This window comes from Trachemys scripta, chromosome 3 (genome assembly GCF_013100865.1).
Source record: "Trachemys scripta elegans isolate TJP31775 chromosome 3, CAS_Tse_1.0, whole genome shotgun sequence".
Classification (NCBI taxonomy): Eukaryota; Metazoa; Chordata; order Testudines; family Emydidae; genus Trachemys; species Trachemys scripta.
In genome coordinates, this window is record NC_048300.1 from 62,398,720 (window position 1) to 62,423,314 (window position 24,595).

General features: G+C 38.4%; 1 protein-coding gene across 1 annotated transcript in view; it reads right to left on the minus strand.

The window, feature by feature from the left end:
- Positions 1-24,595, minus strand: part of BIRC6 (baculoviral IAP repeat containing 6) — a 306,648-nt gene that overhangs the window by 224,980 nt on the left and 57,073 nt on the right. Inside the window, 12 exon segments of the mRNA XM_034764920.1 lie at positions 23-337; positions 1,163-1,350; positions 1,933-2,067; positions 5,519-5,652; positions 11,399-11,546; positions 15,861-15,958; positions 16,296-16,427; positions 16,537-16,698; positions 17,170-17,300; positions 19,749-19,927; positions 20,236-20,367; positions 23,995-24,126. Coding sequence (XP_034620811.1) covers positions 23-337; positions 1,163-1,350; positions 1,933-2,067; positions 5,519-5,652; positions 11,399-11,546; positions 15,861-15,958; positions 16,296-16,427; positions 16,537-16,698; positions 17,170-17,300; positions 19,749-19,927; positions 20,236-20,367; positions 23,995-24,126 — 1,886 coding nt within the window.

Consider the following 24,595-nt stretch of genomic DNA (forward strand, 5'->3'; position numbering starts at 1 on the left):
TTTCCATTAGAAAATTAATTACCGTTCTGGACTTGTTTGCATTTTTGTTATGTGCAGCAAGATTAACTGTTGGAGGATCAATGACTGAGCCAGGGAAAAGCTGAGCAAGCTCTGCATTGATAACAGCAGAAACTGCCTCATTTGGTGGAGTCAAAGGTGGAGTCATGAACAGAGGTGTTGTTTTTGGAGTGGGTGGAATGACATCTGAAGGATGAATGAAGAACCCTGGTGCTGCTACTGGGTTGGAAGGCACAGAGTTGTGAACAGGACCAACTGCTGCTGCTGCTGCCGCTGCTGCCGCTGTTGTCTGATGTAGTTTTGCTTCCAGCTTAGCTTTCTGTAAGAAAAATAAAGCAGAGTATGTAGAGTACACCAACACTGCCTGTAAACACATTAGCAATATGCACTATGGATGGAGTATAAAACCTCAACTTTCATTTAAACTATGTAAAAATGCATGTCATCCAACTACCATCATGATGGTTCTATTAATTACCCAACACTAGCTGGAAAAATGGAATACTATTTAATCTGACAACATTTACTTTGTATGCAGTATTGTCATAGCAGTATTGGTCCCAATTAGAGAGAGAGAGTGGGTGATGCAATATCTTTTATTGGACCAACTACTGTTGTGCATCTCACCAACATTCACTTTCAAATTTGTGTAATTATCCCAAAAATAAAATGGAGATGTATAATGCAACAAGAACTAGGATTTAATTAAGGAAAAAGTAAAATTGCATACAAATCACCACTTTACCATATAGGATTTTTATTTTGTGTAAACTGGTATCATTATTGATGGCAACTTCTCTTTCTTTTAATTCCAGTGTGGTTCCTTGACTATCTTGCTCTTCTGCTTGTTAATCAAAACTATACTCTTTACCAAAGTGAATGACACTGATGAAATTCCCCACCCTCAAAACCTCACATGTACAAAAATAGAATTTTAAAGGCAAAAAAAAGAAAAAAAATTGCATGGTAAACATTTTCATCATTTTGTTTAATGAACGTGATCCTCAGCCCAGAGCTGTTCCCTCCTCACAGAATGCACTATGAAAATGGGGAGAGGAAAAAAAAAAAAGTATAGCTCTGTAACTACTTTCTCAGCTTTTGAAGTTTAGACACAGCATGAAAAAATAGCCAAATAGCCTCCAACCTGTTGCTGAAGCTTCAAAAGCTGCTGCTGTTTCTCTTGCAGCACCTGGAGCTGTTGCTCGGCTGAGGCCATTGCATGAGAGAGAGACTGCAAAGCTACCTGGGCTGCTGAACTCAGTGCTGTCGAGGCTTCCCCAACCGTCCCAGATGAGAGGCCACCAACCGCTGGGGTAACCCCAAAGGTACTCACTGGCATGGAACAAAAGAAAAAAAAACATGTATGTAGAAAAGAAGCACAAAAAGCATTTCTACACGGCATACTTAATTCCTTTATAGGTTAATAATAAAATAGCAGGCTAAAAGCAAGCTAGAGAGAAAGTATCAAGTCGTCATTTTCCTCACATAGCAAACTGGACAAAGTAATATTTTCTTGTGTGTTACAAAAGTTGTAGTTTATGCACTATGTGCAAATGTACATTCAACACACACCTAAATAAAAGTGTTATTCAAGGACTGGTTACTGTAACCGATTTCTTTTGCCATGTGGTGTTGTAATGCAAACACACGCTAATGTGCTATACATATTAGTTAACAAATTCAAACTTCTAAATTTAAATGTGGTTTCCTTAAATTGTTTGTCAAATCTAAGAAAGTGTATGTTGCCATTTAACAACTTAAAATTTTAAGGTTTATGCAACTTCCAAAATTGTTTTTTATGGGGGGGGGGGGGGGAAGTGTTGGATAAATGGCATTCAAATATCTAGAATACATCGATTTTTGTGTTTTAACCAAGTAGAAATAATAAAAGGTTGTATATACCAGTAAACGTACTTGCATCGTCCCTTTCTATCCTAGTCCCATCACTAGTTGAAACACAGGTAAAGTGCAGAGGCTCAACTTCCAGGAGTCCAGTAAGGGAGGTAAAACTACCCTCAGCTGCTGCACCACCACTAATCTTCCCATTTCCTGTAATGGAAAAAATATTTTGTTCATCATTTAATGTTCTTTTGATAGTGGTCATTAGACTTTTCAAGTATGGACTGTGTCAGCAGTTAAATATAATCTGTGTGTATTCTCACCCAACATTTCAGGAGGAAACAATTTAATAAACCTACTGTAACATATATATTAATTTTTATAGAAATGTATCTTTAGGTATAGGATTTTGAACGTTCTAATTGTAGCTCAAAGTGCTATCTGGTCAGAGGATCAGGAATAAGCAGCAGAAATAAACTAAGAATGAAGGCTGCACTCTGTTTGTGGAAGGATTGGCAAAATTTTGACTTGCAAAAAGTACATTCATTAACCTTAAGTAACATTTACTGATAAGATTCACCCACACTCATGGATGTGTTTGGGGCAAGTTCAAAGATTTTTCTACATCGAAGTTCAGTATTAGAATCCTTTACATTGGCCAGGAAGCCTAAGGAGAGTACTTCCAAAATTGACACTATTACCAGCAACATTTAACACTCATGACTTCCATCAGATTATCTTCCAGCATTTCAAACATTAAGCCACAAGCCTAACTACCCATGATTTAAAAGCTCTAAAATACAGAGGAAAGAACAAGTCTGAGAAGAGGCAAGAACACATTTAAAAAAGTATAATGTATTAGATTCAGAAGTTAATCAGCAGCTAACATCTCATTAAATTTATAGTATCTGGAGCAAAGAGAAAACCAGATGGCAGCTTTGCAAGTTTTGGAAATAGCCTCTCTCCTGGACAGAGAAATCTATGTCTACGCTACCGCAGGATCAACACTCTGGCGACTGATGCACCTGGGGTCAATTTAGTTGATCTAGTGAAGACCCGGTAAATCAATGGCAGAGCGCTCTCTGGTCGACACTGGTACTCCACCAGGAATGAGAGGCATAAGGTAAGTCAATGGGGGAGAGTGTCTCCAGTCAAACCAGCGCAGCGTCGACACCGCAGTAAGTTGACCTAAGCTACATCAACTCCAGCTACATTGTTCACATAGCTGGAGTTGTGTAACTTAGGTAGACTTACCGTGGTAGTGTAGACATAGCCATAGATACTGACCTGGTTGAATGGTCAGAGATACCTTGGTGAAATTGCTTGTTAGAAAAAAGACATGCTTTCTTGGATGGTGACTTTGACCCAATGAGCAATGGCAGCTTTAATGGGTTTAACCCTGCCCTTTCTTAGGATTTCCATAAAGTAAGCAAAGATTACCAAGATTTCTTGGAAGAACTTTAGGACCCTGAGGGAGGTTCAAGTTATGAAGGAGAATTCCCTTGTGATGCATAGACAGGAAAGTAACAAGATGTGTCTTAACTAAAATGAAGTGTGTGACACAAAGACAAAACTACTTAGTTTAAGTAAAGCTTGAGGAATAGTTCTGCTAAAAAAGGATTAATTTTGCTTACCCTTCTAACTGTGGCAACTATGAAAAAATCATGACAAATCAGATGAATAGAAAATTGGGGCTCAAGCAGGAACTTACATTAAGATTGTACTTTGGTTTGGGGGCTGTAATCTGCCACCTATATCAAGACAGCCCAAAGAACTAAATATTACAAGGCTGAGTCGTGATAGTGCCTTGTCTTCCACTGGTTTAAGACCGCTTTGAATGCAATGATTTAACTTTAAAAGGTAAAGCTGTTCTGACATTCAAATCAGGCTACGGTAAAAAAAGAGAAATCCCGTAAGAAAGAGAGAACGGTTCAATGGCCGGAGCACTTCAACTAATTATGGTAGGGTCACTAAGATGAGGTACTACCCATGTAGTTACACGTAAGTGAAGATGACCACTTGATTCCCTTGGTAATTTTTTCTGACACGTTTATCCTTAGACTTAACAGAAGAAAGTTTAACAACTCAGTGAAGAGAGGTTTAAGAAGAGACTATTATCAGACATGGAAGTGGTCCAGTACTGCAAAGAAAATAGATTTTATAGTTCTTAGTCACGATGCTTCTTTTGGGGAACTCAAGAATAGTATCCTTAGCTAAAAAATTTTTAATCAGCTGAAAAATTGAGCTACTGAGTAAAGTAAAATTCTCAGTTTCATTAAGTTTATGGCAGACTACTGATTGATCCCTTTGCCATGTTGCAGGCAAAGTGTAAATTTGTCAAGTTAATCAGAAACAAGAAAAGATAATCCCACCTCTATCTCTAACTCCCTTCTAGGCTGAGGGGTGAGAGACCTCTAACTGGAGTAAAATTAGCTTCCTCCAGGTATAATTTATTCCAGTGATGGGGACAAATAATACATGTTAATCAACTTTCCAGAGTAGTAAGAGACAAAAATCAGGAAGGGGTGGGCAGGAAAGATGTCAATTCATCATCTTTAGGACTGCTATCCATTAAGTGTCTTGACTTCTTAGATATTTAATATTCACAGAATCATAGAAGATTAGGGTTGGAAGAGACCTCAGGAGGTCATCTAGTCGAACCCCCTGCTCAAAGCAGGACCAACCCCAACTAAATCATCCCAGCCAGGGCTTTGTCAAGCCAGGCCTTAAACACTTCTAAGGAAGGAGATTCCACCACCTCCCTAGTATTCCATTCCAGAATTCTTTCCTTGGAGACTGTGCTTTTTGATAGAGTTGACAAAAATAAAGCCTCTTGGGGTTTTTTAACCCATCTAAATATCTCTCGATGCTTGACCTCCATATTTGTCTTTTGGGGAAAGGGGGTTTAAAAGAGGAGTCAGGCTCAATCAAGTCAGACTGTTCCATCTTTAGGGAACTGCATGACTGATGAAAATGATGTGGATGACCAGTACCAGAGTTTTCATATTGAGCTGAGAGGCAGCTTTAAAAGCTTGTGACGTCAAGCTGGATTTCCTCTGGATTGGTGAATGCACTTTTAATGACAACAGGCTGTAGTGGGAACAACTCAGACTAGAAGTGTATGAGGCATTAAAAAAAAACACCACAGTTTTGAAATGAAAGGGGAAAAAGGAAACTGAGGGTTTAGTGGGAAGGAAATACCAACCACAAATGTATGGATGAAACAAACAAATTAAAAAATTCATGCCTGAGCAACAGAGGGTTTTCATAATGATACATCACACACAAATTAATCAGTGTCCTGTAATGCCTGGGCTCCACGTTTGAAAAAGCATCAAAACAAGTGTCTACCTAAAAAGCATAGGAGTCATGAACATCTATGTCACCAGACTCTATGCATGAAAGCAATTATTTTTAAAAAGTCATGCAAACAAGTTGAGGCAAGTCACTTTCAGAGACAGATATATGCTTTTTAGTTCTCTGAAGATAATGTTTTACACTTTCACAAATCTAATCAAAGGTTAAAATACAGAGTCACTTAAAGACTACAATACTAAATGCTTAGTAAACTGATAAGTGGGGAGGGGGGGAGATATTGTTCTTAAAAGAGTTACTATTTTAAAAAGTTTCAGATCAAGTATAATATTTAAAGTGTGCATACCTGAAAGAACATCAGATAAATCAATTTCATCCGATTGTACCCCAATGCTGCTGTTGTATACATTCTTACAGGAAGAGCCACTCATTTCCAAATCAAAGAGAACTGGATCAAAAGGTGAACTATATAATCCATATCTGTAAACAGAATAAGACAGTTTAACACTTCTTCAGACACCAAGCTGTAACTATGAGTCTATGCATTCTCAATAATTTAAAGAGACAAAAAGCCAAGTAGTTCATTTAGGATCTTGGCTGTATTATTTCAATGGACTAAAACTCACATGCCTTTCATTTAATGAATGGATCTTTGAGGTTACCAATTATTCATATTTCACCAAAATCCTCTAAATTGGCACACACTGGTGGACAGCCTACTATCTTGACTAAGCAACTGTCATTAGAACAGTCTTTAAGACTTAATACAATATTGTCTTGAAAATATTCTCAAACATAAGAAAGCCACAGACCCTTAAGAATTACAATTCATATGCCCAATAGCCACCCAACAGCATAGCAGTTTACAAACACTCACACATTAGATTACTGCTTTAACTCAGCCAGCTGGTAAAGATATACCACTTTTCTCCCAAAACCCAAAGCCATTCAGTTTTCCACAAAGATGGTGTTTTCAGCATGCCCTGCATCTCTCTGGCAAAGACAGCTAGTTGGAAAAGTTCTGATGGAGCATGTTTTCATCAGAAAAATAGCAATTCATTAAAAGCAAAACACTGTGCAGAAACACATTGATTTTAACTAATCTTCCAATAGTACCTAGGTGCGGTTTCAAAACTTGCCTGCCAGCTCGCCTGCCTCGCTCCTCAGCAGCCCACTTAGAGGTTTACCTTTGAGCCTGAACCCCAGAGTCCACAATTTTGGGACAGTGCTGCCATACAGACTGCAAAGGAGCTGAGGACCCTCGGGCTTCCCAACTCTTGCAGCCCACTACCCCAAGAGTTGGGCAAACTCAAGGAATCAGTTGGCCTGGGAGTCGAAGTCCTGGGTCAGGCTTCCAGGGTCCACAGCTGTGGGGCACCCCATCATAGGGATTGCCCCAGGTCTAGGGACCCTCAAGACTTCTAGCCTCCACAGACTGTCCATGAATTCTGGAAGCACCAGCATCCCTGATTCCAAGGCAGTCAGCACAGCATCTCTGCCATGCCAGAAACTCTGGAACCCTGGCAACTGTTGACTGAAATTGACATGATTCTTATAAGTTTCATTGCTGCCCATTACTGAACAGCAGTGATGAAACTGACCAGTCTGTGCTCAGAGAGCTTCACCACATGAAGTAGGTGGTAATGAAGGAGATAGAAAGTTCAACATGTTTAGTATGGATATGATCACATTCTGTCATCCAAGGTCTCTACATGTATTGTTCCACACAGCCCCAAAAGTCAGACCACCATACTTTGCATGGACAGACTGTTTGCTATCAAAGATGATATTATGAGGTCCTTTTACAATGGCACAAGTCTTTTTTCTTTGGGATGATGCTAGCATTGAGAAAGTCATTGCACTGATTTGCCTGATGGAAAAAGTAGCCAACAGGTGTAGCATGGGAACAAAAAAAGCTGCATCTCCTGACAAGAGCATTATGTTGTGGCTACATATGTGAAATGTTTTAAAATATCATTTAGTACTTTCTAATGCTTGGGGAAAGGAGACACCCTAGAAGTAAAGACCACATGATGTTTAAGTGTATTTGACAAAACTCTGATCTAATGCTAAGCAATGTTGAGTTGGGATCAAATTCACAGGATCAAAGCAGCAATACAGCAGTGATAGTGGAAATGAAGAGAGAGTCTGGAGTACTTTGGAGATATTTAACAGCTCATGCAAGGTTCAGCTGAAGTAGGGTTGAGCTGCTAATTGATGGCTACCTGTGACTGACACACACACACTCTCCGCCTTCCCCATATACATTCATTGGCAGCTCAAGAGGGATAAGTAACCATCCCCACTTCATAGTTGTACACCACTTGAACTATCCCTTCTCAAGCATTTACTCATGTGGCTTTTTCCCACGGCAGTAGCTAGTCACCAAAAGTGTATCTGCTCACTCACAGACAATAGAAAGCTAAGCATTAATTTACCAAGTATTATACCAACTGATGGTTGAGATGAGAAAAAACAGGACACAGAAGTTGTAGAGACTATGAATACTATCGAACATATACTCCATAAAATGCTCCATAGTGGAAAAAATAAAAATTTTACCAGTGGTTGTCATCTTATTTACCAAAAAAAAAAAAGAATGTGGCTACACATCATACATGCTACCTTTTTCCTGATGATGATTTGACTTGAATTATTTAAGACAGTGTGGGAGAAGGGGAGATCGTGCAAGTACATTAACCTCAGTAATTTGAAGGGACTCCTAGAATACTACAAAGATGACATTTCATATTTTGTTGAATTTAACTACATACCATTACATTCATCTTTACCTTTGTAAACATGCAGCATTCTACAAATAAGTCAGTAGGGAAAACCTCATTTTCTGATTTTTTAAATATGTAAGCAGTTTTGTTTTATACACATTTTATAACATGAGAATGATACGTCATGGGCGTGAAATCTCAACAGCAGAAAAAGGCAGCAAGTTTGCTTTGATTAATAGGTAAAGCCACACTGGGAATGCCAAGGAGAAGAGTAACAGCTCATAACAAAGGCTGTGATGTCTGTAGATGTGATGAGAAAGATGCTTCTGCTGGTGTTCCTTAGCTCATCTCAACTGCAGAGGTATTGGAAAGGAAGAGAGATGGTCTCAGGTAACAGGGTCCCTGGACATCTAAGGTTTTCTAGGTTAAAAAATATATATATGTATTTGACTAAAACAAGACATTACATAGCTTTCTAACGCCATACTAGTGATGCTCTGTGATCTTTGAATGCTGCCTGTTAGTTTCCAATCAGCGTTTAAGGTATCCGTTTTAACCTAGAAAACCTTAGATGTCCAGGGACCCTGTTACCTGAGACCATCTCTCTTCCTTTCCAATACCTCTGCAGTTGAGATGAGCTAAGGAACACCAGCAGATTTATATAATGTGTATATCTATCTATCTATCTATATATATATATATATACACACACACACACACTAATGTTAAAGAAATGAATATTATAATTAAGAAAACATGAAGGAATTTTTGCTTTTGTATGCGTCTTTGCTAACGCGGCATTTCAGAATGTAGCTGAAACAGCTTCAGAGTTGTGCAAACCATGTAACATGGTTTGTGTGGTTTATTTGCAAAAAACCTTGGTCTGAGTAAAGAGCAGAGTAAAGCTGAGCGTCATGAAAGAATTTTTAACAATTTCAGGTGCCCCCTAGCCCCTCCTAATAAAACAAGCTAACCAGTAAAAACCCAGAGCCACAAAAACAGAGTAATAAAATAAAAACAACTAGATTAAGCCAGAGATGATGATAGCAGAGAATAGATGACATAAGTAAGTCATATATGATACAAGTAAGTTTTAGTGGGATAGGCAAAAACATATTAGTTTAGGTTAGTTACTGGGGTGTGTGCAGGAGAATGTTTTAGTGGGGGGGGGATTAGAATAGATAGGTACACAGATGAGGTTACTGGATAAGCTGAGTCTGTGCAAAGTTATGGAATAAGAGATAAAAGATAAGTAGAGAAAACAGAGGGGAAGAACACAGCAGCAATCAGAGATTTGACAAGAGTTGCCCTGTCCCCAGGAGAGGTAACTTGATCAATTATCTTTCTTGCCTTAGCTGTTTTTCGTGTATATATAATTCATTGGTGATAATAGCATTGTCTTAAAACATGCAAAATGCAGGCTAAAAGACACTGTTTAAACATACACTGAAGTGGATCTTGTTTTTCACCCAACAACGAGCTCTCTTCATGAAGCTCTGCCTGACATGCAGTCAGTTAGGTTCTTCTCTAACTTTCATCTCCAGATGCAGCCCCAAGTATCATACATTACAGTAGTTTGATGTTGAGGTGACAAGAAAAGCAAACTGATGTTTCAATGCCCCCCTCCCAGCTCCTGTTAAACCACGGTAATAGAATGTTTGTAAGCACTGATTAAGAACATAGCCTGCTTCTAAGGAACAGCTCAACTACCAGATGGAATGAGAGTCTGGAACCTTAAAAGTGACAGTGTCAAACTAAAGAAGTCATTGTATTAATATTTTACCTCCTTTTGTTACAAGTTAATATCTAATATTGAAAGAAAAATATTTTTTAGATTTTCCAATTTACTTTCTTTGACAAAATACTGTCTAGAGAAACAAGGTGGATGAGGTAACATCTTTTATTGGTAAAGGAGACAAGCTTTTGAAGAACACAGAGCTCTTCTTTAGCTCTGTGTAGCTTGAAAGCTAGTCTCTCACCAATAGAAGTTGGTCCAATAAAAGATATTACCTTACCCACCTTGTGTCTCTAATATCCTGGGACTGACACGTCTACAACTACACTGCACACAAAATACTGTCCAGTCAATTTCATTCAATGCGGGAGAAAATGTTGGTGGGAACACAGATGTAGGTATAATGCCTGAAACTAATTCAGTCTTAACTGACCAGATTTCGAGGTTATATCCCTTTCAGTGCCAGCCTGCGGGATTTATAGATTTCCATCTAGAGACTCAGGATCCTCTCTAATTCCTCCTCTATTCAGACCCTTCACATTTTTAATAAGCTTGACTAACATAGTGGCAAAACAAACAACAATTGTCACAATCTGCAAGAAGTACCTCCAACAGTACAGTGCTCCATTGCATGGGAATGGGCTACAGGAAAGTGCAACCTACGGAATTGTCAACACCAGTTTCCTTGATATCCCTCCCACATTCTGCAGAAGTTGACCAGATAGATCGCTTGCACTAAAAAGACCAACCACCACCATAGCCTGGAATAATACTGCTATTTAATTTATACATGGACCCATTTTTACAGGGAGTTTTTAGACCTGGAATTTGTCCTTTGGTACCAGCATTTTAAAAATATGGTGGACTGAGCAATAAACTGCAAGAATTTGCAGGGTCCTGTGCACTCCCCAATTTACAACAGTATATTTAGGATGGAAGGATTAAATTTTTTTATCAGTAAATGTCAGTTAATATTGATTTCACCATACACACATACAGACGAAAAAATATTTCCATCAATAATTGAAATTTACAGATCGGAAAAGGGGGGAAAAATGATGCTTGGGAACTTAGAGTTTAAAGGGATTTACTCTGCATATTTGGACAAGCAATGTTGACAATTTGCATGAACGATTATAATGTTTTAACTTTTTGAATCTGAATGTCTAATTGTTGTCTGATCCTACTCCAATTTCCCCCAACTGTGAAAATGTCAATAGTAAAAATCTTTAAAAATGCTTAAAAATAAACAATTGATATTATCTGTTGAAATTAGAAAAAGTAAAAGTCGAATTCTGTCAAGCCAAAGCATTGGATTCCTTTCACATACTTAAAATAGGAAATCCTTTGGTCTGTTAGAGAAATGTTGGTGAACAGATGCATTGCAAAAAATATCACACAACATATATTTGTATTTGAACACTTTAAACAGACACAATTACTAATTCCCTTCTTGTCTCTGCACCAAATAACATTTCACAGAGCTGTGTTAATCAATGCTTGCTCATAAAACAAAATATTGCAAAATGAATCTGTTGAACAGCCATGTTCGTTTCAACTTTTCAAAAACACATATAAAAATTAAGATCAGAAGAAAAAAGAGCCAGATCATACTTGTACCAGTACTACAAAATATGGAAAGAAAAAATGTTACTTGACAGTGTCTAAGAAGATCATTCAAAATGATAAACATTTTTTTTAAATTTGAGTAAACAGCGTGCTTACAAGAAAATGTGCATACAACTCCATATTTTCCTCTCAATACCTTGTTTGAAGTAAAGCTTCCATGGGTGTTAGCCTGTCCTGCAACTGCCTGGACACAGCAGTTAGTAAGGATGCACAAGCTGTACTGCATCCTGCCAAATCTTCATCCTTCACGTAATTCAGCAATACAAAATACCAGTACACAGATCCTAAAGAGGGGAACAGGAATTTCAATTCAACAGAAATATGGCTAATATTGCATTCAAAAAAAATTACATTAATGTTCATTCATTCACAGATGTAGAAACTTAACATTTGATGTAACTGACCCTTTTCTCTTTTTTGTATAACAGTTGCTCAGTTTTTCTAGTTATACCAGACATACATAGAGAGAGAGTCTCATATGTTATATATCATATATATTATATACTATACTAATATATATATCTCGTTATTAATTGTATAGTATGCTATAATTAGCAAAACTATATATTCAGGATATCAGGAGAGAGAAACACATAACCATGTTTTATTTACGTAGCAGCACTATACATCAATGCTGTTTTTCTAATGCGTACATGATTTATGCTCGTGTTCTGCAACTAGAAGGTGTGTATGATTCATCCTTAAGAATACTGTTTAAACTGTAGCGAGCAAGCCAGCTACAGTTATTAAAGATAATGCTGTTTCAGCACACAAAGCTGTAAGTATATTTGGGGGGGGGGGGGAAGAGAGGGGGGGTTCAGTTTTTTACTTTAAGAACTATGTTTCTTGACAACTCTAACTTGGTCAAGAAGGTTAAGTTATTGGGAAAATCAAATGCTAGATTTTGTTTTTTGGAAGGTTTCATGAAACTTTATGTACATTACATTAACCTAATCCCATGCAATCCAATGCATTTTTCCTAAATTAGCAATCCTGATACCTCTATTTTCAAATGTCTGTTACCTCAGCAACTAGAAAAGTAACTCATGTCATACAGCTTGGCAACTGTATGAAAAAAGCAAAGGAAAATCTAAATCAGTTAATACATGATGAAGACTGACATTTTTATCTTATACACTTGAATAGAAGTAACCTTTAAGGCTTTGATTTTGTTACAAATAGTTACAGTTACTGCAGTAATTCTACTTCGCCACTTAAGATACATGGCTAAAAAGCAAAGATTCTAACACATGCTTTATTTGCTAGTTATGTAATTTTAACGAAATTAGTGTTAGATAGACAGGAGCAGCTAACGGGAGTTTTGTGAGTGACTTCTCCAGGTGAAGGAGGAGGTTGGGTGACCCTTGGGGTAAGTTTGTTGTCTGTTGTGTGCGTGTTTGTGTTTGTTGTGGTGTGCTTGCTGCTCGACTGAAATATACCATGTGGTCTGTTTGTTGGGGGGGGGGGAGAGGGAACGTGTGGGTGCGGCCTGCTAGGCAAGGATGAGAGCTTCTTAACCAGGCTTTGATCCCTAAGCCCTTTAGCACCCATCAACCCTTAACTAGGGGGTGGGGCTACTCAGGAAGACCAAGGCTTTAAAAAGCCCACTCTTAAGCAACCAGAGAAGCTAGTGAACAAGAACGGCTAACAGGAGTTTTGCAGGAGAGTTGTGAGGGGGCTGGGTGGTGTTACATACACTTAACATTCCTGAAACTTAAGCTTAAAAACCTCCCCTGATCAAAACAAAGCAACAACAAAGGAACCAGCTGCAGGAGCAAAAAGAGAATGTAGGCAGTAGTCCAGCAATAGAGCAAGGGCTACCCAGTTTATTGCACCCAATGCAGCATGTATGATTACCTGCGTATGGGCAGGTGGCATATGTGCACATTCGGTGCAAGGAGCAGCACCAAAAGTAAAATCCCTGCAAGCTGCATGGAAACTCTTTAAAGACACCATAATAGGAGGCTCAACTTAAATGTATACCCCAAATTAAAAAACATAGTAAGAGCCACTGTGGCTAAAAAACAAAGTAAAAGTAGTGGTGAGGCAAAAAGGCATCCTTTAAAAAAAGTGGAAGTTAAATCCTAGTGAGGAAAATAGAAAGGAGCGTAAACTCTGGCAAATGAAGTGTAAAAATATAATTAGGAAGGCCAAAAAAGAATTTGAAGTACAGCTAGCCAAAGACTCAAAAAGTAATAGCAAAAAAAAATTTTAAAGTACATCAAAAGCAGGAAGCCTGCTCAACAACCAGTGGGGCCACTGGACGATCGAGATGCTAAAGGAGCACTCAAGGACAGCAAGGCCATTGCGGAGAAACTATATGAATTTTTTGCATCAGTCTTCATGGTTGAGGATGAGAGGGATATTCCCAAACCTGAGCATTCTTTTTAGGTGACAAATCTGAGGAACTGTCCCAGATTGAAGTGTCATTCGAGGAGATTCTGGAACAAACTGATAAACTAAACAGTAATAACTCACCAGGACCAGATGGTATTCACCCAAGACTTCTAAAGGAACTCAAATGTAAAATTGAAGGACTACTAACTGTAGTCCGTAACTTATCATTTAAATCAGCTTCTGTATCAAGTGACTGGAGGATAGCTAATGGGATGCCAATTTTTAAAAGGGGCTCAAGAGGTGACCCAGGCTATTATAGGCTGGTAAGCCTGACTTCAGTACCAAACAAACTGGTTAAAATTATAGTAAAGAACAAAATTGTCAAACACATAGATGAACATAAGTTGTTGGGGAATAGTCAACATGGTTTTTGTAAAGGGAAATCATGCCCCACCAATCTACTAGAATTCTTTGAGGGGGGTCAACAAGCATATGGAAAAGGGGGATCCAGTGGATATAGTGTATTTAGACTTTCAGAAAGCCTTTGATGAGGTCCCTCACCAAAGGCTCTTAAGCAAAGTATGGGATAAGAGGGAAGGTTCTCTCGTGTATTGGTAACTGATTAAAAGAAAGGAAACAAAGGGTAGAAATAAATGGTCAGTTTACAGAATGGAGAGACATAAATAGTGGTGTCCCCCAGGGGTCTGTTCTGGGCCCAGTCCTATTTAACATTCATAAATGATCTGGAGAAAGGGGTAAATAGTGAGGTGGCAAAATTTGCAGATGATACAAAACTACTCAAGATAGTTAAAACCCAGGCAGACTGCGAAGAGCTACAAAACAACCTTTCAAAACTATGTGACTGGGCAACTAAATGGCAGATGAAATTCAATGTTGATAAATGCAAAGTAATGCACATTGGAAAACATAATCCTAACTATACATATATAAAAAGATGGGGTCTAAATTAGCTGTTACCTCTCAAGAAAGAGATCTTGGAGTCATTGTGGATAGTTCTCTGAAAATATCCACTCAGTGTACAGCGGCAGTCAAAAAAGCAAACAGAATGTTGGGACTCATTAAAGAAAGGGATTGATAATAAGACAGAAAATATCATATTGCCTTTATATAAATCCATGGTACACCCACAACTTGAATACTGCGTGGAGATGTGGTCGCCCATCTCAAAAAAGATATATTGAAGTTGGAAAAGGTTCAGAAAAGGGAAACAAAAATGATTAGGGGTATGGAACAGCTGCCGTATGAGGAGAGATTAAGACGACTGGGACTTTTCAGCTTGGAAAAGAGACGGCTAAGGAGGGGGTAGCGGGGGAGGATATGATAGAGGCCTATAAAATCATGACTGGTGTGGAGAAAGTAAAGTATTATTTACTCCTCCTCATAACACAAGAACAAGGGGCCACCAAATGAAATTAATAGGCAGCAGGTTTAAAACAAATAAAAGGAAGTATTTATTCACACAATGCACAGTCAACCTGTAGAACTCCTTGACAGAGGATGTTGTGAAGGCCAAGACTATAACAGGGTTCAAAAAAGCACTAGATAAATTAATGGAGGATAGGTCCATGAATGGCTATTAGCCAGGATGGGCAGGGACGGTGTCCCTAGCCTCTGTTTGCCAGAAGCTAGGAATGGGGGACAGGGGATGGATCATTTGATGATTACCTGTTCTGTTCATTCCCTCAAGGGTACCTGGCATTGGCCACTGTCGAAAGACAGGATTCTGGACTAGGTGGACCTTTGCCTGACCCAGCATGGACATTCTTATGTTTTTATATTTTGCTTGTAATTAAATTAGTGTCACTAAAATTAATTTTACAGTGACAAGGGGAGCCTGTTGACCCATGAAAGAGTGCAAGCTACTTGTCACTGGATGTAGGATTGGTTCTCAGACTGTGGTAACTATACTCTTATGTGCTGTCTAATTAGTTACCTAAATAAATCCAATCAAGCTAAATGATCCTGAGGTCTCTACTTATTAAATCAAATCCTTGTTGGTAACACTAGGCATTCTGCTTTAGAAAACAACAACATTATAAAAATCAGGTCTCTAAACTAATTTAAATAGAAGAGGCATGCTTCTGAAATGGAACATTAATAGATGGGTATTTCACAGACTTGGCAAAAAGCAATTCATACTAATCAAATAGAATTGTTCTTCTATCAAACAGAAGTGAGGGAAAACTTATCTAATATAGGTATGCAATATGCTTATGACAGCAAAGATATTTTATACATACCCCCAGTTGCAGCAGCAGGTAGAAAAGATATATTGTCAAGCAAAGCCTTCAGAAGAACAGATCCAAACCCCTGCTGACTTGGGTCACATTTGCCATTACTAGCAAAAAAACAAATGCTCTATGAAAGTTCATATTTCATTCCTCTTGTAATCCCTAAGCATTATGATACCATTGCATCAAATATTCTAAGGAGTTTGTTGTAAACATTTTTCCATCGGGGAAACTAAAATTAGTTGAGAGAGGCTCTCATTTCCCTTGTAAATATATTTGAGCATATGTATTCCCAGGTGAATGACTAGTATATTAACTTTTCTAACTCCCACCATATCAAATTATTTTGCACATTTAACTACAAGGAATAACAAAAACAAGTAAATTCTAAATAGAATTAGCCTCAGAACATGTATTACACAAACTTAAAAATAAATCACCAACCTTATGCATAGTGCTAGAAATCGTGCACATTTGTGGGCTATGCTCCGCCCTGCTTCAAAGAAGCACACACGTATTATATCAGAAAGACATTTACGTGTTTTAGAAAGTAGGCTCTCATTCCCATCCTTTGAGCTGAAAAAGAAAAAAAGAAGGTACTTTGGAGAATTATATAAGCTTTTATATTTAGGAAATTTGATATTGAAGAGTAACTACATGCAGTTAATTGAAATATCTCTTCTACCTGGCAGGTCCATTTGATTGCACTCCTGCCAGCCAACACAAGGTATCTAACACAAGGCTTTGAGCATGTTCTGTGGTCAGACCATCATCTGTCTTTTTGCAAAGTGTGTTAAGAAGTTTTTCATGGAACTCTGAAAACTGTAACATGGCACAGCGTTGAACTCTAAAGAAGAAGAGATTAGTAACAGAAAAAAAGTTGAACTGTTCAAGTAAAACTGATACTTAGTGCTAAGTTTTGTTTAAAAACTAGGCAACCTATAAGCTAAGAATGGGGAAAGATTTTTCCTCAAAAAGTGAAGTCTGATTCATTTCAATGCTCTACTTTACAGCAGTGCAACACAAATCCCTGCTAGATACATTTGCATTTGAAGGCCAGAAAAATTTCTCACTACCAGAATATGTCTAATCATACACATTTATGGCATTCTTTAAGTGAAAAGAATATTTTGATATCCCACTGCAGTTTACACAGTATGAAGATTTAAGATCTATATATGACCATTTTACATTTTTAAATCATTTTCCTGTCAATTAAATTTAGCAACAAATACCAACCTTCAGATTATGATTTGTCATAAATAATGACGTTAAAAACCTAAACATTTAAATAAAACATGTTTACAGAGAGACTAACCTTTCCTTTGAAACAGAAGTTTTTTTAAATCTTCTAATAGTTACAGAGACCTCTTGAAGTAAGTCACACCCTCGCAGATTGTCTGATTTTCTTGAAGAATTGCTGGCTTCAATTTTATTGGATGACTTTTCCTGACACGTCAGAAAGAAAAAAAAATAATAATTGGTTTCAAGAGTTATAGCACTCATGATTCATCTGAACAAGATGCATAAATGAAGGAAAGTGATGTGTAATTTAAATTCAGAAATATTTATTACTTGTTAATGGTACCGTGTAGACATTGAGCATATTCTAGCTTTTTTTTAAGCTAAAAACTAAGCTAAACAAGTTTCATTTGTGCCCTAAAGATCCCCAGACTCAAGGTGCGAGACCATAAAGAGGAATAAGTTCCAAAAGTAAAAAACCCCACTTGAAAAAGCCCTGCTGGTGATCATGGAATGTTTCAGCTTGGAAACCAAAAGAAGGAGATTTCTAGCTTATTTTAACTGCTTTGTTAGGATAAAAGTTGAGGGGTAATTTCAGGTAGTTTATTTACTGATGGCCATCCATGTAATTGGCACTAAGACTGACAATGGTCCGCCCCAACCCAAAAAAAATCTAAGCTAGACAACAGTTCAGACAGATGGAATACTTCAAGAACAAAATATGAGAAGCTGGTCAGATCTCAGAGCAATTTTATTATATATTATAGGTGGAGCTGATAGCCTTGCTATTATTAAATCTGCCTGAAACTTCCCATTGTGAGATACCATTGTCAACTGCTTATAACTGCCAAACTTCAACCATTTGTGTTGAAGTTTTCCATGTTAGGAGTGTGATTCAGGGTGAGTTTTTTTGAAAAATTAGCCAAGACTGTTCAGCTGTTTCCTGAGAATTAGATGAGGGAAGAATATGGTGTTTCCCCACCCCCACCCCCCGAATGTTTAATTTTAGCATCCTCTTCTTTGTCAAACTCTAGTGCCTTCATGCTTTGGAGCAGGGGCTTGAAATTTGTCAAGGGATGGCCTTCTGACTCTCGCTGTCTCTGTGAAAATCCCCGCTTCAGCCAAGGACTAAGGCAGACTTTCCCTGCAACTGCAGCTCTGGACTTGGGTTGGCTGTGCCAGGTCTGGACACTTGAACTGACAGCATGCAGATCTGTCTCTACTGTGCTCTCCATGGCCTGGCAGCATGGACAATGAAGCTACCTAATTCAAACAGAGGGAACAAGAGCCTGACCTGTAAAGGCAGAATAAGCTGGGACAAAAAGCCATGAGGAGAGGGAATGGACGCTGTGACAGGGAAAGGGGAGGAGGAAATTGGGACGGGACTGGGATTTGCAGTTAGGAGAGAAAGACTGGCTGACTGGGAACCAGGGAGAATGACTGACCTGCCAAATCTGGGATAAGGAGCAGAGGTTGGAGGGGAGATACTGGCCAAGGAGCACATGGGAACCAGGAATGTGGGCAGGGTGGAGGAGAGACCGACAGATCAGTTAAGGAGTCACAGGGAGAGGAACTGGGACTATATGGGCAAGTAGACTGGGAAGAGAAACTCAAGAACTAGAAATTGGGGCTGGCTAGGTGAGGAGCATGGGACTATGACAAGGCATCAGGGACAGGGAAGACAGGAACAAGCTAGAGGGTATGGAACAGAAAGGGGTGATGTTTGGAGGGGAATGGGCAGAAGAGTCTGTGCCCACTATAGAACACTCCCCTCCAAAGCTTGGAACGGGCTTCAAGATTCCTGAAACTCACCAGATCTCTGCTGTCAGCAAATCTGTGAAACCGACTGGCAAAAAAAAAGTGTCCTACCCTTCTCTAGTGCTGATCTAAATGAAGGATGACAACCTATCAGTTACTCCATCAGTTCAAGAGGCAGAGGACTGTGTGGTGGATCTAAAGGTTCCTAGACTGCTGATGACCCTTGTGAGTGTCAATATGGGTCAACACAATAAAATATTTTCTTTTTTTTAATCTAGGCAAATAAGGTTGTTTTAATATAGGATTTTTGTTTAAGGTTGCAAAGCCAAGTTAGGAAAATATAATATGTGATCATGTAACTAAAGACTACCATAATGCAGGCACAAGGGAGCTCAAATAAGGTTACGCAGGCAACCTAAATACTGGTGTTTCTTATATTTTTAGTGCTTGACTTTGTAGCCTTAATAACATTCTTTTAATGTAGGATTTTTTTTTAGATAAAAAGTGTTGGGGTATGTGTGTGTTTGTTTTTTTTAAACTCCACTGGATTACAGGTAGGGTTCAGCAAAGAAGGGATTTAAGGAGGTATACTGCTGGTGCACTTAGATACAGAGAGAGTTCTAAGAACAATGGGAGGCCTAGAAGACTTGAGTGAGAGAATGGATCTTTTACTGTTTAATAGTTATCATCACACCTCTTGCTAGAAAAACAAGATCCTAAACTACAGTTCTGGTAGGTATAAAACTTATATAATCAAAACTTCACTAGGATTTGTTTTAAGTCTCTTATGGTAACTGTATAAGAGACCTTTCATTTCCAAAATGGCAATTTATACAAGTGATTCTGAAGCTTTAATATACACAAAATATAGCTACAACTATGTTAATTATTCAATACCTTGCCTGCTGCAACTTTGGCCAACAATGAAGCAAGGGAATTCCCTTTACTACTTTGAGGTTTTAGAGATGGCATCCTTACAACAGGCCGGATTCCACCATTACAAATTTCTTCTGTTCCTCTGTCATTCACTGCTTTAACATGGATTAAAAATGAACGGTACTTGCCCCCAGCCATACCTGGAAAAAACAAAAAGAGGAAAGAGCTTCCACATCGGTACTATATCAAATTGAAGAGATTTTAATTTGATGGCTAAAATTCACAACCACCTGAGTTAAGTAAGTATTTTTTAGTAATTCAGTATAAATTCTAGGCATTAAAGAACAGGCATTTAAACATGGATTTATATGGCGTAAGTGGTCCATAATTAACGTGGTCTTATGGGGAATTAATCTGATAAATCCTAACCAAAATCGCTCGATTCAGAAGTATTGGGTATACTCTAGTAATGCACATTTTAGAGAGATAAGGTAATAAATGAATTTACCTTTAACAAGCTTTGGACTTGTTAATGTCAACATCCCAGCATGTCCTGACAGATCCAGTCCAGTAGCCAGCCATACTGGACCACATAGTATGTCTTCTTTATGATCCTCTAAAAATGGACACAACCGTAGACCTTAAAAAACACAACATGATTTAAGTAGCATGGATATGGCCTCATCAAATAAGGTTAGGTTACAAAATTAGTTATTCATTTTCATAAATTAAATGGATAGATATTAAACTTCAATTTAGACTGTAAGATAGGTGAGCTGACACCTATTTAAGAAATAACTAAGCTATGTTGTAAGTCAAATTATGTACTTTTAATTTTCAGAAAGTTCTCAAAAAAGTACAGTTTTCAGATATACTGTACATGTAACACAGCTGATGCTCTGGAAAGAATATCAAAATTCTGCACAAGTTTATGGCCTGTAGAATAGTGAACTGATAGAGTGGTTTGAGCCACAACTATCACAGGTCCTAATTAAAAAAAAAAAAAAAAAAGCTCATGTTAGATTTCATTGGCAGCAGATGAAAATGTCAATTTAAATAAGACAAAATGAGGGAGATGAGATCACTCCAATGCAAATACTTAAGAGCCCTGCACAGATACCAAATTTATATCCCTGGATAGCCGAGGAGCTGCAGGGCTCTACTGGGAATAGCAGCAGCAAAAGCAGCCGCACATCTGGCTGCCGCTTGCAGGAGCCAGCGCTCTGCACAGACAGCTCCTCTGGCATGGCTGAACTGCTCCCAGCCCTGCCCACTGGCGGGGGGTACCAGGCTCAGCAGCAGCTGTCCCTGGGCACGCTAGTCTGGGAGCGTGCAAGCCACTGAGCCTGGTACTCATCACAGTGGGCGGGGTTGGGGTCGGTTGAGTCATGCCGGAGTTGCTGCCCATGCAGAACGCTGGCTCCTGCAAGTGGCAGCCAGATGTGCGGCTGCTTTCGCTGCTGCTATTGCTCGTAGACTCTTGCAACTACTCGGATATCCACTTTAGATCTGTGGATATCCACATCCGCGGATATAAATTTCGTATATGCGCAGAGCTCTAAAATACTAAAACCATGTTTGAAGTTACAGTCAGTCAACATCTGCATTGCAAATCCTCATTTTTCAGTTGTCATATTACAAATAAACTTTGGGAGAAAAAGAATGGCAACAAAAGCAGATATTAGCAATGAAACAGAAGAGCTTCAGAGAAGAATGATGCAAGCATTTTTATACAATGAAGTTGAGAGTCTGTCAATTCTTAGGGAAAAACCACATATTTGTAAACATTTGGATAGCACCTCGCACAATAGGGCACTTTGAACCTTATTGGGACGTTCAAGTGGGATCTCAGTATAAATAGCAATTGCAATTACTAAGCTTTTTACACATTACCACTACCTGAAGTGTAGAACTATTCAGAAAGAGGTAATCCTAGAATAAGCATATGTAATCTGAGTTGTATTCTAATTGCTGCTTCATATAAGAGTATAGAATATTTTATTTTTACCAGTTGAGGCTGAAAATACCAGTGTCAGCCACAAGCAAGGCCATAAAAAACCCTTGATGTTTATTGAAACAATCAGATCAGAGGTGACAAGAATATTGCAATGGTACTTTCCATTCTTGTGAAATTATAAAAGTGAAACTGTGATGTACTTTTAAACATTAATCAGTCCTTATTACATCCAAGTAATGGTTATATTAAATGCAGTCAGAGGTACATTTAAAGTATAAAGGACCCATTCATAACTAATTAAAAAAAAAATCCTGTGTCACTTACCAACAATGTCCCAAAACTGATGCTTCAAAATCTTGACTGTAAAGTAGGGGCTTCCTCCCACTAACCCACCTTGCTGTCTGAGCTTACCTACTCTGTCTCAAACAAAACAGCAACTGGTGCTGTTCCAGCTCACTAACTCACAGCTTGTAGAGGCCCGCAGGCAGTAGCATACTAGCACAGATGGAATATCACAGATGAGTTCATAGACTCATAGACTTTAAGGTCAGAAGGGACCATTATGATCATCTGGTCTGACCCCCTGCATGCTGCAGGCCGCAAGACCCCTCCCTGGACTCTGCCATTGAAGTCCCCAATCCTGTGTTTTAGTGACTTCAATCGGCTGAGACCCTCCTGCTAGTGATCCCTGCCCCATGCTGCGGAGGAAGGCGAAAAACCTCCAGAGGCTCAGCCAATCTACCCTGGAGGAAAATTCCTTCCCGACCCCAAATATGGCGATCAGTAATACCCCGAGCATATAGGCAAGAGTCTCTAGCCTGACCCTTGTTGGCCATTATGCTATTCATGTACCATGTTCTCAGAGGATCAAGAATTCTGTGTTGCCTAAAGCCACAGAAGACAATGTCTCAGGTTGAGAAGCATCCCCAGTTAGATTCACTCATATTCCCTATATTTCTCTCCACCCCCCATCTTCCTTGGCAAAGTGAGGAAATGTGACAAGAGTTAAGGAGGAGGGCACACCAGGCTTCCAATAAATGGCAGCAGGAGAAGAAAGTGAGGCAGCTGATGATATGGGTTGAGGGATTGGCAATAACAATTAGCATATTTGTAAACAAATGAGTGGGGATAGGAAGGAAAAATGAGGCAGGAGCATGTAGAAGACACAAAAAAGGCAAGGAAAGCACAGAAAGTTAGAAACTGAAAACAGACGGAAGACAGCAAGAAATAAGTAATGAATGAGAGGTGATAGGAAAATTGAAGCAGAACATCAGAATTAACACAGAAAATAGAATGATGGGCTGGGAGAAATAGCAAAGAGACAAGTACAGAGGTAAATATTTTCTCCCATCCTGATTTAATAAACAAACCTCAATTTTCAAAAGGACAGGACAGCAGGTAAAGGGAATGAGGGGTGGGTAGATGGATAAGGAGAGAATAGGACAAACTTCAGAAGCTTTTTCTCTCCTTCCATGTACTGAAATTCTAATCTGCCCACCTCTGTGCGTGCCTCCTCCCCACCACTGACACCCTCCTCTCCAAAACTTTTCCCTTATCTCAAACACACCTTGCAATAGTATCCTGGTTTTCTCTTTGAAAACCTGGTCACCACATGAAGCAAAGAAAGAAGGAAAGTAAGACTTAGCTTGAAGGAGTAAGTGACAGAAGTTTGGTTTTTTTGACACTTATTCAGTCCCAACACTTACTTCTAGGCACTAGTCACCCCTTCACAGATCTAATTTGATATCCTTCCAGACACTTTCTCTCAAGTTTTGGGGGGAAAGCTGCTGTAATGAGCTAGATGAGGAAAGGACTGAGTGAGTTTGATAAGGCTGTAAAGTTAGTGTGACTAGCTAGGAATTTTTTACTGGATATTTTAAGTTTTGAAGGCATTGATGCTAAAACTAAGGAAAATAAGATATGCAATGAAAAAAGGTCACTTTCCTTGAAAACTAACTCAAGCAACACTTAAAACCATGTTGCAGTGGAAGACATGACAGAGCGGCTTGACAGCTGCTAAAATGATCTATAGCATAATTTCTAAATTAAAATAAAACCTTGATTTAACAATACCAAAAATCAAAGTCGCCACCAGTTAATTTTTGCTTTCAACAGCGAAGTATAGTCTCCACTGAAAGGAGCAACTGCCAAATGTACTGAATAGGGTTGACCAGCATAAACTTAAAGGATGTGCATTTTTTTTTTTTTTATTTTAAATTACTTGAAAATATTTACATAGACGTTCCAATGTGATCTCTGAAGATTTTTCATATAATAGTTTCCGGAGGGAAATAACCATATTAAACTCACATTGTGATTCCTCTACATCCATGTTCTGCATTTCTTCATTCAATTCAACCAGTGTTGGTTTTCCATTTCTTTCCATTTCAATACTATGAGCTGGAGATAAAGGAAAGGTAATCTGTCTATCTACTGCTGCTTCTGGAAAATAAAAAATATTAGAAAGATTTGGTAAACATTGAGTAGTGTTAATGAAAACCAGAAACATTAACTTCTATAGCAGATTTATGATTTAAGTTTTTGCTCAAAATTCACTGAAATCATCTCTACTAAAAAAATCCTAAAGCTGCTGACCAACTCCCCTTAGTACTAAAATTAGAACAGAACACATGATTTATTAAATGAAGTTAGTCTTTGTCCTCAATTTGTTTGTGAGCAGTTTATCAGTCTGAGTTTTATTTTTGACAAATAATTTTTTACCAATAATACATTGCTCTCAAACAATTATTTATGTTTGATATTGAAAATCAGAGCTGTATTTGTTAGTTTGATTGGACATATAGGTATGTTTCTGTTCCCTGATTAAGTATAACTCTTAAATGGTTTCCATTGCAGATATTCCATTTCATAAAGTCACATTTTTATTGCTGCAAATATTCTGTACCATGAG